The 14,153-nt window shown below is 45.9% G+C and overlaps 1 protein-coding gene across 1 annotated transcript in view; it reads left to right on the top strand.

Moving 5' to 3' along the window:
- The window catches only part of ADGRD2 (adhesion G protein-coupled receptor D2), a 720,317-nt gene that overhangs the window by 264,073 nt on the left and 442,091 nt on the right, over nt 1-14,153 (top strand). Inside the window, exon 12 of the mRNA XM_082264234.1 lies at nt 12,163-12,274. Coding sequence (XP_082120360.1) covers nt 12,163-12,274 — 112 coding nt within the window. The remainder of the gene's footprint in view (nt 1-12,162; nt 12,275-14,153) is intronic.

The raw sequence follows: 14,153 nt of genomic DNA, 5'->3' as shown, positions 1-14,153 counted from the left end.
CCATGTGGGGGTGAGGTGGTAAAATACAGCAAATTGGCGAGGAAAACTCCGGCCCAAAGCACCCAAGAGGGTTGCGACACATTTGGGTATTTTGAGCATTTTTATATGCTCAAAAGCTCCTCTCCTTAAAGCGGAGTTCCAGCCTTTTCTGTGTTTATTAAAAGTCAGCAGCTACAAAAAGTGTAGCTGCTGACTTTTAATAAACACACATTCACCTGTCCCACGGTCCAGCGATGCGGCCACCCGAAGCCTCGATCCTCTCCCTCTGGTCTCAGCGGCGCCGGCATCACTGGTGTGGGCACCCGGCTGTGACAGCTTGCGGCTTCACAGCCGGGTGCGCACTGCGCATGCGCAAGTTGTGCTGCACGTCTTGATTGCCCGGCAATCTTCCGGGACCTCTGACATGTCCCAGAAGATTGCAGGGAGGGAGGGGGAGAGGAGAACTTCCGCTCAGGGCGCCGCGGCACTCCGAGCGGAAGTGGGAGCGGGTACCTGTCAAAACTAAGTACCCGCTCCCCTCCAAAAAAAATGACATGCAAAATGTGGCTTGTCAGGGGCTTAGGACTACCTAAAGCGGAAGTTCCACTTTTGGGTGGAACTCTGCTTTAATGCACAAGTGATGGTTTTTTTCTGCCTGTAAACTCAACTGCCACTAAACTCCAGAAAAAGCCTATAGTGTCCATCAGGGGTGGGGAACCTTTTTTCTGCCAAGGACCATTTGAGTATTTATAAAATCATTTGGGGGCCGTACAAAATTATCAACTTAAAAATGCGCCTATTATGTTTGGTCAAACATTTAATTAACTCACCCCTATTGTGATGGCTGCAACTGCTTCTCTTTGGTGAGGTATGTGATGTTAGCTGGTATTGATGATGTTGCTACTGGCAACTGGTTTTCCAGGTTTGCGTCGGTCAGTCTTGAGCGCAGTTGACTCTTTGTGGTGGTAAGTTTTGAAAATAACTGCTGGCGGGTACAACTGGCTGGTACTGCTGGTGGGTACAGCTGGCTGGTACTGTTGGTGGGTACAGCTGGCTGGTACTGCTAGCTGGTAATGCTGTGGGTACTGCTGGCTCAGGCTGGTACTGCTGTGGGTACTGCTGACTCAGGCTGGTACTGTGCTGTAGGTACTACTGGCTGTTATTGCTGTGGCTACTGCTGGCTCAGGCTGGTACTGCTGGCTAATATTGCTGTGGGTACTGCTGGCTCAGGCTGGTTCTGCTGGCTGATACTGTGCTGTATTTACTGCTGGCTGGTACTGCTGTGGGTGCTGCTGGCTGGTACTGCTGTGGGTACTGCTGGCTCTGGCTGGTTCTGCTGTGGGTATTGCTGGCTCTGGCTGGTACTGCTGGATCTTAGTGCCCCCTTAATGCAGAGTGATTAGTGCCCCCTTAATGCAGAGTGATTGGTGCCCACTTAATGCAGAGTGATTAGTGCCCCCTTAATGCAGAGTGATTTGTGCCCCCCCCCCTTAATGCAGAGTGATTGGTGGCCCCCTTAATGCAGAGTGATTAGTGGCCCCCTTAATGCAGAGTGATTAGTGCCCCCCTTAATGCAGAGTGATTAGGGCCCCCTTAATGCAGAGTGATTAATGCCCACTACACTACACTGCCCACTACACTGAACTACACTGCCCACCACACTGCACTACACTACACTGCCCACTATGCTGCACTACACTGCCCACCACACTGCACTACACTACACTGCCCATTACCCTACCCTACACTGCCCATTACCCTACACTGCCCACTACACTACACTGCACTACACTACACTGCCCTACACTACCCACTGCACTACACTACATTGCCCACTACACTACACTGCCGACTACACTACACTACACTGCCCACTACACTACACTGCCCACTGCACTACATTACACTGCCCACTGCACTACACACTGCCTACTGCACTACACTGCCCACCACACTGCACTACACTGCCCACTACACTACACTGCCTACTGCACTACACTGCCCACTGCGTTACCCCTACCCACTACACTACACTGCCCACTGCACTACACTACACTGCCCACCACACTACACTGCGCTACACTACACTGCTCACTGTGCTACACTACACTGCCCACTGCACTACACTGCCCACTGCACTACACTACACTGCCCACTGCACTGCACTGCACTACACTGCCCACTGCACTGCACTACACTGCCCACTGCACTACACTGCCCTACACTACACTGCCCTCCACACTACACTGCCCACTGCACTACACTGCCCACTACACTACACTGCCCACTGCACTACACTGCCCACTGCACTACACTGCCCACTTCACTGCCCACTGCACTATACTGCCCACTACACTACACTGCCTACTGCACTATACTGCCCACTACACTACACTGCCCACTGCACTACACTGCCCACTACACTAGCCATTACAGTACACTGTCCTACCTACAGTATTCCTATACTGACTAACTGCTCTCCCCTAACTCACTCTGTCTGGCTGTGTGGCTGGCTGGCTGCTGACTTACCTGAGATCCTGCTTGAGGAGAGGAGGAGAAGAGACGTTCGCGGTTCAGAGGCGGAGGCGGGACTCCAGGAGTATCCCGTGCGCATGTGCCCCCCGGGATCTGAGAAAGGCCAGGCCCCCTGCAGCCGCACATGACCCTATTCGCCCAATAAGAGGGCACAGCCTGACAGGGGACATGGCGGCCTGGAGTTGCGGGGACACCATAGCGGTTCGGGAGTGACACGGCGGCGCAAGATTTCGCCCACCTACATTTTGCACCGCCCCCCTCCGCACCCCCCACGCTATGCCACTGATGGTAGGGCCGGCCCTGGGCGCCCCCGCCCAGGATCGGCCATGCAAAGCGGGGACAGTGTCCTCAGTCTGGGGGCCGGATCAGAGGACTTTGCGGGCCGCATACTGCCGTAGGTTCCCCACCCCTGGTGTACATGGACACATAGGGGTTCATTTGGTAAAGCGCCTTGTCGGTGAACAAGCAAACGCACGTCCGACCAGTTGGTCCGTCGGTTAATTGGTGACCGACCAATTTTAGAGAACATATTTACTACAGCACGTGGGAAAAAATAGTGTCCCCTCCTAGGAGCAGGAGAATCGCACATAAAAATAATCTTTACAACATGATTACGTACATTTTTTAGTTCCTAGACATGTGTCCTAATTTGAAGATGACCTGCTTTGAAAGTTTTTTAAAAATGTAATGTTAAGACAGATATATTCGTGAAACTAAAAGAAGACCTAACTCCACCTTGTTTCTACCACTGTGTACTTACACAATTGCGCATGCCCAGACTGGAAAGGTAGTCACAATCTCAACACATTCACTTTCGGGGACATGCTATAGCAAATGCTGAAATCTGCGAATCTCAAAAATGTGTTTGTGACCGTGAAGGTATCTTCGCGAAATTTATATCAGCAAACTGGTTAATATTTATATACACTGTATATATAGTGTAAATCGTTGGTTATATCTGTACAAGACTATCATCAAAAAGGTGATTTATTTCACTAATTCAATTCAAAAGGTGAAATATTACATTACACACAGCATGATATAATACAAGAATTACTTTTTAATTTTGATGGTTATGGCTTACAGCTTGTGAAAACTCAAAATTAAGTATCTCAGAAAATTAGAATATTGTGAAAAAGTTCAATATTGTGGACTCATGGTGTCACACGCTAATCAGCTTATTAGTTCAAGGTTTCCCGAGCCTTTAAATGGTCTCTCAGTCTGGTTCAGTAGGTTACACAATCATAGGGAAAATTGCTGACTGCTGACCTACACAAGGAGGGTAAGTCTCAAAAAGGCCATTGCTAAAGAAGCTGGCTGTTCCCAGAGTGCCGTATCCAAGCAAAATAATGGAAAAATGAGTGGAAGGAAAAAGTGTGGTAAAGCCTTGAGAGGATTGAGAAGCAAAGGCCTTTAAAAAATGTGGGGGAGATTAACAAGGAGTGGACTACGGATGGTGTCAGTGCTTCAAGAGCCACCCCACACAGACGTATCCAGGGCATGGGCTACAACTGTCGCATTCCTTGTGTCAATCCACTCCTGAACCAGAGACAACGTCAGAAGTGTGTTACCTGGGTAAAGGAGAAAACAGACTGGACTTTTGCTCAATGGTCCAAAGTCCTCTTTTTGGATGAAAGTACATTTTGCATTTTATTTGGAAATCAAGGTCCCAGAGTCTGGAGGAAGAGTGGAAAGGCACATAATCCAAGTTGCATTAGGTCCAGTGTGAAGTTTCCATGGTCAGTGATGATTTGGGGAGCCATGTCATCTGCACTGTGTTTTATCAAGTCCAAAGTCAGTGCAGCCCTCTACCAGGAAATTCTAGAGCACTTCATGCTTCCCTCTGCTGACCAGCTTTATGGAGATACTGATTTCCTTTTCAAGCAGGACCTGGGACCTGCCAACACTGCCAAACATACCAATACTTGATTGAACCTGTTGCGGACCATCCCCCGCAGTTTTACTGCGGAAAGGTGGCTCAGCTGTGTGAACCACGATTGCGGTTCAGAACCCATCAGTCATCAGGTCCAGGCCAATGATTTTTGGCCCGGACCTGGTGATCAGTTCTGACCAATGGCAGAATGTCCTGTGCCTGTGTAATGTAAACATAGGCACAGGAAATTATGCAATCTCCTCTCCCAGGGCCCTTTCTTCGGTTCCCGCGTGAAAGGAGAGAGCATCAACACTGTAAGTACAGTTATTACGGTGCAACATGCGCCAATTCCAGAATCAAAAAGGTAACTAAAAAGTGGCACGTTTGTGTAATAATTGTCCACGTATAAATGGTACCTCTTTCCGAATAAGGGTGACACCAAGTCCCAAACAATCTTGCCGCTGCTTCCCATGTGGTCTGGGCAGTTGGGGGCTTCACATTGCTATCTTTTCCCTCGTAAATCCGGAAACTACATGTATAGCCTGTTGCCCTGTAACAGAGCTTATACATCTTGACCCCATATCTGGCACGCTTGCTGGGGAGAAACTGTTTTAGAACAAGGCGTCCAGAAAATTTAATCAGGGGCTCATTAACACAGACAGTTTGTTGGGGCATATACAAGGCTGCAAACTTTTGGTTGAAGTGATTTACGAGGGGCCGAATTTTGTGGAGCCAGTCATATCCAGGGTCACCCCGAGGACGACAGAGTTCATTGTCATTGAAATACATGAACCGTAAGATTTGCTCGTATCTAGTCCAGGCTTTTGGGTCAGTGGATCAATATGACTGCTACTCACTGTTTTTAGTAAAGCCCATGAGGAGGGATAGGCCCAGAAAGGTTTTAGTTTCAGAAACAGTGGTACGTTTCCACGCAAATTCTCTGGAAAGGGTCAGATTTGGATTTGCAGCGATAAATTAATCGGCATATAAATTGATTTGGTCCACAATAGATCTGTACAGATCTTCCATGAAAAATAGCTTATAAAAACCAAGGGGAGTAAAGTCGGCTGTTTCCTCCTGAATTCCGGGTTGGCCAGTGAATGGGGGAAGTATGGGCGCTGCAGAAGTGGTGGGATCCCAATCAGGATTTGTCAGCACATCAGGAAGGACACTATGGGCTCTACAGGCATTTCTTTGAATTCTTGGTGGCTGCGGAACACTATTTGTGCCAGCTTGAAATGCACTTATGGGACTTGCCATGTCACCAAGTGTTACTGCAGTGGCTGTTTGACTATGACCAGGATGTACTAGGCTGCTTCTGCTTGCCAGTTCACCATAAGGTTGAGCGACACTAGTACTGAAACTGCTGCATACGTGATCCCTGCAATTGTTGCACCTCAGCAACAGAAGAATGGGTCGGGTACGTCTGACCTTAGCAGGGACCACTATTCCGTCGTCAGAGATATCTGTCAGGGTGCCACTGCTCTCTGCAGGTTAGACTACTGAGCCTGATTCTGACAGTGAGTCTTCCCCATTGCTCTCATCTGTCTTGCTCAGCATTGTGTAGGCCTCTTCACTAGTATTCCTCTGTTTGGACATTTTGGCCAATAAATTTATAGGTACCTAGTGTGACTCACAGGTAAAAATGCACTTGGTTGTCAAGGGACTGTTTGAACCACTACCACAAAATGTAACTGCTAGTGCTAGCAGAGATCAGGCCTGACTCTGCTAACGCTGCTGTTTAGTGTGCTGTGTATTGGACGTGACAGTAATCTGCTGATTCTGCATTTCTTTGGGGGAGGGGGCTAAACGCAGGTGCTGATCCTGCTATCGCTACATTTTGGGAACACTATACTAAACTATTGGGGATGCTAGTATAGTTCTGATCAAAGATTTTGATCCGTTCAGACACTATACTAGCAATAGAGTTGTTTAGTGTGTGTGTGTGTGTCACTGGCGATCAAAGAGTTAAAATGCATTACTAAATATGTGGCGGGCAATCTGACGCTGTCCTGAATTGATGCTAACTAACTGATGTCACCTGTGACACTAATACAGTGATCAGAAAAAGACCTGGACACTATAATAGTGACACAGGGCAATGAAGGGGTTAATTGGGGGTGATCAAGATCCTTACCTCATGACAATGGCTTTAGCAGGTCTGCTGGTGCTCTTTGCACTTGTTCCCTCAGTCTTGGCCGGAGTGTGCATTCTGTGAGGAGATTCCTGTATCAGGAAGTGGCTATCTGGAACTTAATGTGGATCTGCCATCTGGATATCTTATTCAGGCGCTTATTGATTGATATAAGGTGAGCGCGGTGCACTGGTGGAGGGTTCCTTTTGATTTCCATTCCCACGTGCACCTCTTGGATCTTTTGGGATTTTTTGGACTTTACTATTATTTTTAAATTGCGCTGCACTTTTGGTTTATGGATTCTTCCGGATAATAGTGGTTTATCTGTAATGTCCAGTCTGCAATTTTTGGTCATATTGTCATTGTTTCTGTTTGCGCTGATTGTTTTATTTCTATAAAACGCACTACATGCTTTTCTGCAGCTTCTCCATTGAAGTCTACTAAACCAAAAAAAAGCACAATTTTGCATTTTAAAAAGTCCCTGACCCTTTCCAAAAATGCAGCGGCTGAAAAACACAGATGTGAATTATCCTAAAGGAAACCATGTTAAATGAACTGTAGTGCGTTTCTGCAAAAAGCGCAAAAAAAATGCATTGGTGGGAACCAGGCTTAACACCCCTTCAAATCTGTATTAAATCTACTCGGCTACAAAATATAATTTTATTCTGCACTCATGCAAGTCATTAACCTCTTCTGGACTGCCCCACGTACATTTACTTCAGCAGGGCAGCCTCTCTGTGCGAAATCGTGTACCTGTATTTTGCTCTTCCTGGTCTAGGGGCGTGCACGTGCCACGGGGGGCCAGCTTGTGCTGTGATTGGACACAGCAGGAGCCAATCAGCAGATCCAGCCCACCCGATGTCTGCCTGGACCCACCGATCATTCCCAAGGCAGACAGAACGGCGGTCTGCCTATGTAAACAAGGCTGATTGCCATTCTATGACAGGAGAAGACAGTTTAAGTGGTCTCATTATACCCTTTTTCCAAAAACTGTGATTTGAGAATGTCTACCTGAAGATTGAAATCTTCCACCTGAGAAACTGACTTCGGGGGACAGACTCAAGCCAAGATTTATGATGGCAACTATTAGGGGGGATAAATAAATTCCTATCAGTGGACCTAAAGTAAGTACTAGTTATTAAATGCCCATTTTGCACCTTAATAGTATGATCCAAAAAACTAATCTGATGGTCACTCACCTCAACTGTATACCTCGATTGTTAACATTAAGTTCATTCATGAACAACTCCAAGGAAGTGATGTCCCCATTCCAAAGAAGGAGGATGTCATCAATATACCCCCTCTTCCAGAACAATTGAGGTCTGGGAGGGGTAAAAAAAAGACATCCTCCTTCCACTTCGCCATAAAAAAATTTGCCAAACTGGGGGCAAGCTTGGCCCCCATGGCAACTCCTCTACTCTGCAAATACGGACCTTGGAACCAAAAACAGTTATGGGTGGTAGCAAAAGACTAATAATAATTAACAGCTTAAATTTCTAATTCATGAGAAATGATAATATATAGGGAAGACACATGGGTGGTAGCAAGCAGAAGTCCTTCCTTATACTGCACCCATAAAATTTTAATGGTATACATTGAAGTGGCGGAACTACAAGGGTTGCAGCAGTCGCACTTGTGAACGGGCCCTGGCATTTTGCCACTGTGGGGGGGGGCCTGCCCGCCACTGCTGCTTCTAGGCAATGATCAGGACATTTTGTCCCGGGCAGAGTGATACACTGTCGGGGGGAGTGGGCGCCATTCACAACGGCTAATTACAGGCAATGATCATGTTAGTTACTATGCCTAGGTGAGCACTCACTGTTACTGGCAGAGCATTCCTCCAAGCAGATCGATGTCGGGAGGAGGAAACTGGAGTGGAGGAGAAAGTCAGCTGCTCAGCTAATGGGCAAGTCCAGTGAAGGGGGAGGAGCTATCCCCTTTGTGAGCAGATGAGAAGACAGAGTCCCCATGTCAGGAGAGCAGCTACTGGAGGCACTATGAAGCTAGACTGAGAGCACTGAGCAAGGAGGGGGATTGACTGACACTGATAACAGCTGAGTGCCAGTGTCACCATCCTATCCCCCCACCATCCCTCTGTAACTGATCCCATCCCCCACCACCATCCCTCTTCCACTGATCCCATTCCTCTGCCACTTATCCCACCTCCCACTTCCCACCACCATCCCTCTGCCACAGATTTCATCCCCCACCACCATCCCTCTGCTACTGATCCCATTCCTCTCCCACTGATTCCACCCCCATCCCTCTGCCACTGATCCCATCGTTCACCAGCATACCTCTGCCACTAATCCCAACTCCCCCACCACCACCCCTCTGCCACTGATCCCATCCCCCCCACCACCATCCCTCTGCCACTGATCCCATCCCCCACCAGCACCCCACTGCCACTGATCCCATCGCTGCCACTGATCCCATCCACCTCACCACCACCATTGATCCCACCACTGCCACTGATCCCACCCCCCCTCCCACCGCCACCATAGCCACTGATCCCATCCCCCCCACAACCACTACTGTCACTGATCCCAAGGGGTAAGGGGGCACTCTGCAGGAACTATTTTAGTACCTCCAGAGTTCCCCTCTTATATCTTTCAGAGTGCTCGCTTACATCCTCCAAAATGCCTCCTAGTAATAGTAAGGTCAGTGGTTGAACTACCAGGGTCTCAGTTGCACTTGGAACTGGGCCCTGGTGTTCCACCACCATGTGGGTGCCTCAAGATGGCAGGAGGGAGCCTGCTGCAGAACATGAGAAAGGGCCCCGGGTTGGGGTTTAGGGGGGCCCTTCATGGTTTCTTGGAGCCCTGAAGGTTGTAGTTACGCCTCTGATGCTTTGTATCCTGTAAATAAGATAGAATCTTGGTAACAAGGGGCTGTAAAAATATGTTCAATATATTTACTCGCTCCAGAGGTGACAGTCAATCCTGCTTACGACTGGGTGAGCTGGGGGGGGGGGGGTGAACAAGCTCTTTATAGACCTTAGGTAATTAATATAGCACTGGAACCTTAGGAGCCAAGGGGACCAGGAATGAATGTTCTCTTTTATTTAAAACACCCATGTTATAACCCCTAGTGACCAAACTAGACAAATCCTTTTTGTAAGACACAGTAGGATTGCTACTTAAGAGTGTGTATGTGCCAATGTCATCTCATTTAAATAGTCCTATTTATCTAAAACTACAACATGAATATTGTCCCAGACACCTTGTCTTAAAGTGATCTTGTGAAATAATATTTAAATCAAATCCAATGAAGTGATCCACCACAAATAATGCGCATTCACCAACCTTATATGGCCACTCAGGACCTAAATCCCTTCTCAAATGGGTACAGGTACAGATGGGGAATAAGTTCACACTCACCAAGATTTTCAGCCCAGATGCTCTCTCATAACCAAAAGAAGCCACAAGCACAATAAAATAATAGTCTCACTAAATTTATTAAGAATCAATTAATTAGAATGTGTAGTTTAAACACCCACATTTACCGTATAAGGTGCTTTAAGAAGCACCAGCATGTACAGCCTCAATAGATGTCACAGCCCCGCCACTCGCATTGCAAAGCCAACGTGCGTTCCAAGGGAAAAGATGTCATGCATTAATGGCAAGTGACAACAACAATAGCAGCACACTTTAAATTCCAGTTGTAAACCTTCAAACAGATATCTTAAAGTGGTTGTAAATGTACTGTTTTATTTTTTCCTAACCACTTGCCCTCTGAAAGATTTACCCCCCTTCATGAACAGACCATTTTTTTGTGATACGGCACTGAGATCATTTAACTGACAATTGGGTGGTTATGCGACGCTGTAACCAAAAAAAAAAATGATGTTCTTTTTTTTTTCCCCAATAGACCTTTCTTTTGGTGGTATTTGATCACTACTAACAAAAAAAAAGACTGTCAATTTTGAAAATAAAACAATATTTTTTACTTTCTGCCTAAAAACATATCCGATAAATAAAATGAAAAAAAAAAATCGAATTTCTTCATCAGTTTTGGCCAATATGTATTTTGCTACATATTTTTGGAAAAAAAAAAACTCCCAATAAGCGTACATTGATTGGTTTGTGCAAAATTTATAGCGTCTATAAACTATAGGATATTATTTATTTATTTTATTTTTTTTAATAGTATTGGCAGCGATCAGCTACTTTGGTGGGACTGCGATATTGCGGTGGACTGTCGGGACATTGACTGACACTTTTGACACTTTTTGGGTACCAGTGACACTAATACAGTGATCAGTGCTAAAAATATGCACTGCCACTGTACTAATGACACTGGCTAAGAAGGGGTTAAATGAAAGGGTTAACTGTGTGCCTAGCCAGTGTTTGTACACTGTGTGGGAGGTGCTTTTACTAGGGTAAGGCACTGATCCATGCTCCTGCTTTGCAGGAAAATGGAATCAATGCCTTCCCTACTGACAGAATAATGATCTGCCTTGTTTACATAGGCGGAACGCCGTTCTGGCTCTCTGCCTAATGATCGACGGGTTCCAGCGGACATGAAGTCCGCGGTACCTGGAGATCAGCTCCCGCTGTGTCTATTTACAGTGAGAGCGGGTCACTGGCAGCGCGCATGCACGCTTTAGACCCAGAAGTGTCAGATCACGTACTGGGTAATCACGTACCTGCGTAAAGCAGCCGCCCTGCCGCAGTATACTGTATGTGCCGTGGGCAGTCGTAAAGTGGTAAGTCTATTCCCTGCATCAAGATAAAAAAAAACTATGATCAGAATCCACACCTGGCTTCCCCTAAATACTTACCTGAGCCTGATCTTGATCCAGTGCTGTGCCTGAGAACAGCATCTCTCTCTGCTCTCTCTTTTCTCACTGGTCATTAAGGAAGCAGCAAGAGCCAATTGGCTCCTGCTGTTGTCAATTATAGCCTGTGAGGAAGGAACAGGGTCGGGGCTGTGCGTGTTAATGTACGCACCAGTGCCCCCATTGCAAGCAGCGTGCCGACCGGGGACCCCTGAAGAGAAGGATCAGGGCTAATCTTTGCAAAACTATGCACAGAGCAGGTAAGTATAACATGTTTATTAGTAAAACAAAAAAAATCATGTTTACAATCACATTAACTTGGAAGGACTTAGTGCCGGTTCACACTAATACGACTTGTCAGGCGACTTGGTCAGCCTGGCAAGTCGTGCACGGTCATGGTCATTGAGTAGTACAGGACCGGTTCTAATAGGAGCGACACAAGTCGCTCCGACTTAGAAAAGGGGTCCTGTACTACTTGGGGGCGACCTGGAGGCGACTTGCATTGACATTCATTTTATGAAGTCCGTGCAAGTCGCACCGAAGTCGCGCTGCATGCGACTTCACAGGTCGCCCCCTAAGTCGGAGCGACCTAGTGTGAACTGATTTATTTTTATTTATAAATTTATGCTACCTTAACCTACCATTTTATATAAAAAAATATATTTTCTCAAGTTGGCCACTTTTGTTTCCAAAATTTTGTTTTTTTTTATTATTTTTAAAATTTTGATGGCCAGATGTACACTAATCGTGAAATCTGATTGCCAGCATTATATTGATTGATATTGGTTACTGTTTCTGACCACCGATTTAGATACATAAGCATTGTGATCAACAATTGTACATCTGTTTATCGTTCTGCAGGCATGTGAGCACTTACCTAGGATCAGCTATTATATCTTCAACTGTACTATGTGATGAGGAAGAAAGGAGCACACCTGTAGAGTATTACCTCTGGCACAAAAATAAGATTCAGGTAACTATATTTCCACACTATGGGATTTATGAGCAGACCTTTCCTGAATCCTTTTTTTTTTTTTGACCAACCCCCCCAAATGTTGCCAACCTCCCGCAGATATTTTTACTGACAAAACATAGGAAATTTACTGATGGAGCACAGTTTTTACTGACAACCTAAAAAAATGACAGAACTCCTATTAACAACTAAGACAACCGATATTTAAGCAGTACAGGTCCTTCTCAAAAAATTAGCATATTGTGATAAAGTTCCTTATTTTCTGTAATGTACTGATAAATATTAGACTTTCATATATTTTAGATTCATTACACACAACTGAAGTAGTGCAAGCCTTTTATTGTTTTAATATTGATGATTTTGGCATACAGCTCATGAAAACCCAAAATTCCTATCTCAAAAAATTAGCATATTTCATCCGACCAATAAAAAAAAGTGTTTTTAATACAAAAAAGGTCAAACTTCAAAAAATGATGTTCAGTTATGCACTCAATACTTGGTCAGGAATCCTTTTGCAGAAATGACTGCTTCAATGCGGCGTGGCATGGAGGCAATCAGCCTTTGGCACTGCTGAGGTGTTATGGAGGCCCAGGATGCTTCGATAGCGGCCTTGAGCTCATCCAGAGTGTTGGGTCTTGCGTCTCTCAACTTTCTCCTCACAACATCCCACAGATTCTCTATGGGGTTCAGGTCAGGAGAGTTGGCAGGCCAATTGAGCACAGTAATACCATGGTCAGTAAACCATTTACCAGTGGTTTTGGCACTGTGAGCAGGTGTCAGGTCGTGCTGAAAAATTAAATCATCTCCATAAAGCTTTTCAGCAGATGGAAGCATGAAGTGCTCCAAAATCTCCTGATAGCTAGCTGCATTGACCCTGCCATTGATAAAACACAGTGGACCAACACCAGCAGCTGACATGGCACCCCAGACCATCACTGACTGTGGGTACTTGTCACTGGACTTCAGGCATTTCCCTTTCCCCAGTCTTCCTCCAGACTCTGGCACCTTGATTTCCGAATGACATGCAAAATTTGCTTTCATCCGAAAAAAGTACTTTGGACCACTGAGCAACAGTCCAGTGCTGCTTCTCTGTAGCCCAGGTCAGGCACTTCTGCCGCTGTTTCTGATTCAAAAGTGGCTTGACCTGGGGAATGCGGCACCTGTAGCCCATTTCCTGCACACGCCTGTACATGGTGGCTCTAGAGATGTTTCTACTCCAGACTCAGTCTACTGCTTCCGCAGGTCCCCCAAGGTCTGGAATCGGTCCTTCTCCACAATCTTCCTCAGGGTCCGGTCACCTCTTCTCATTGTGCAGCGTTTTCTGCCGCACTTTTTCCTTCCCACAGACTTCCCACTGAGGTGCCTTGATACAGCACTCTGGGAACAGCCTATTCGTTCAGAAATTTCTTTCTGTGTCTTACCCTCTTGCTTGAGGGTGTCAATGATGGCCTACTGGACAGCAGTCAGGTCGGCAGTCTTACCCATGATTGCGGTTTTGAGTAATGAACCAGGCTGGAAGTTTTTAAAAGCCTCAGGAATCTTTTGCAGGTGTTTAGAGTTAATTAGTTGATTCAGATGATTAGGTTAATAGCTCGTTTAGAGAACCTTTTCATGATATGCTAATTTTTTGATAGGAATTTTGTGTTTTCATGAGCTGTATGCCAAAATCATCAATATTAAAACAATAAAAGGCTTGCACTACTTCAGTTGTGTGTAATGAATCTAAAATATATGAAAGTCTAATGTTTATCAGTACATTACAGAAAATAATGAACTTTATCACAATATGCTAATTTTTTGAGAAGGACCTGTATAAACACAATATGGAAACGCATAACCATTCACCAGAACAAGTAATTTGCATGGTTTACGCTTAAAA

Source organism: Pelophylax lessonae, assembly GCF_965119305.1.
Source record: "Pelophylax lessonae genome assembly, chromosome: 7".
In the NCBI taxonomy this organism is placed as follows: Eukaryota; Metazoa; Chordata; class Amphibia; order Anura; family Ranidae; genus Pelophylax; species Pelophylax lessonae.
Note: the sequence above shows the minus strand (reverse complement) of the source record. Positions and strands in the feature narration are given on the sequence as shown.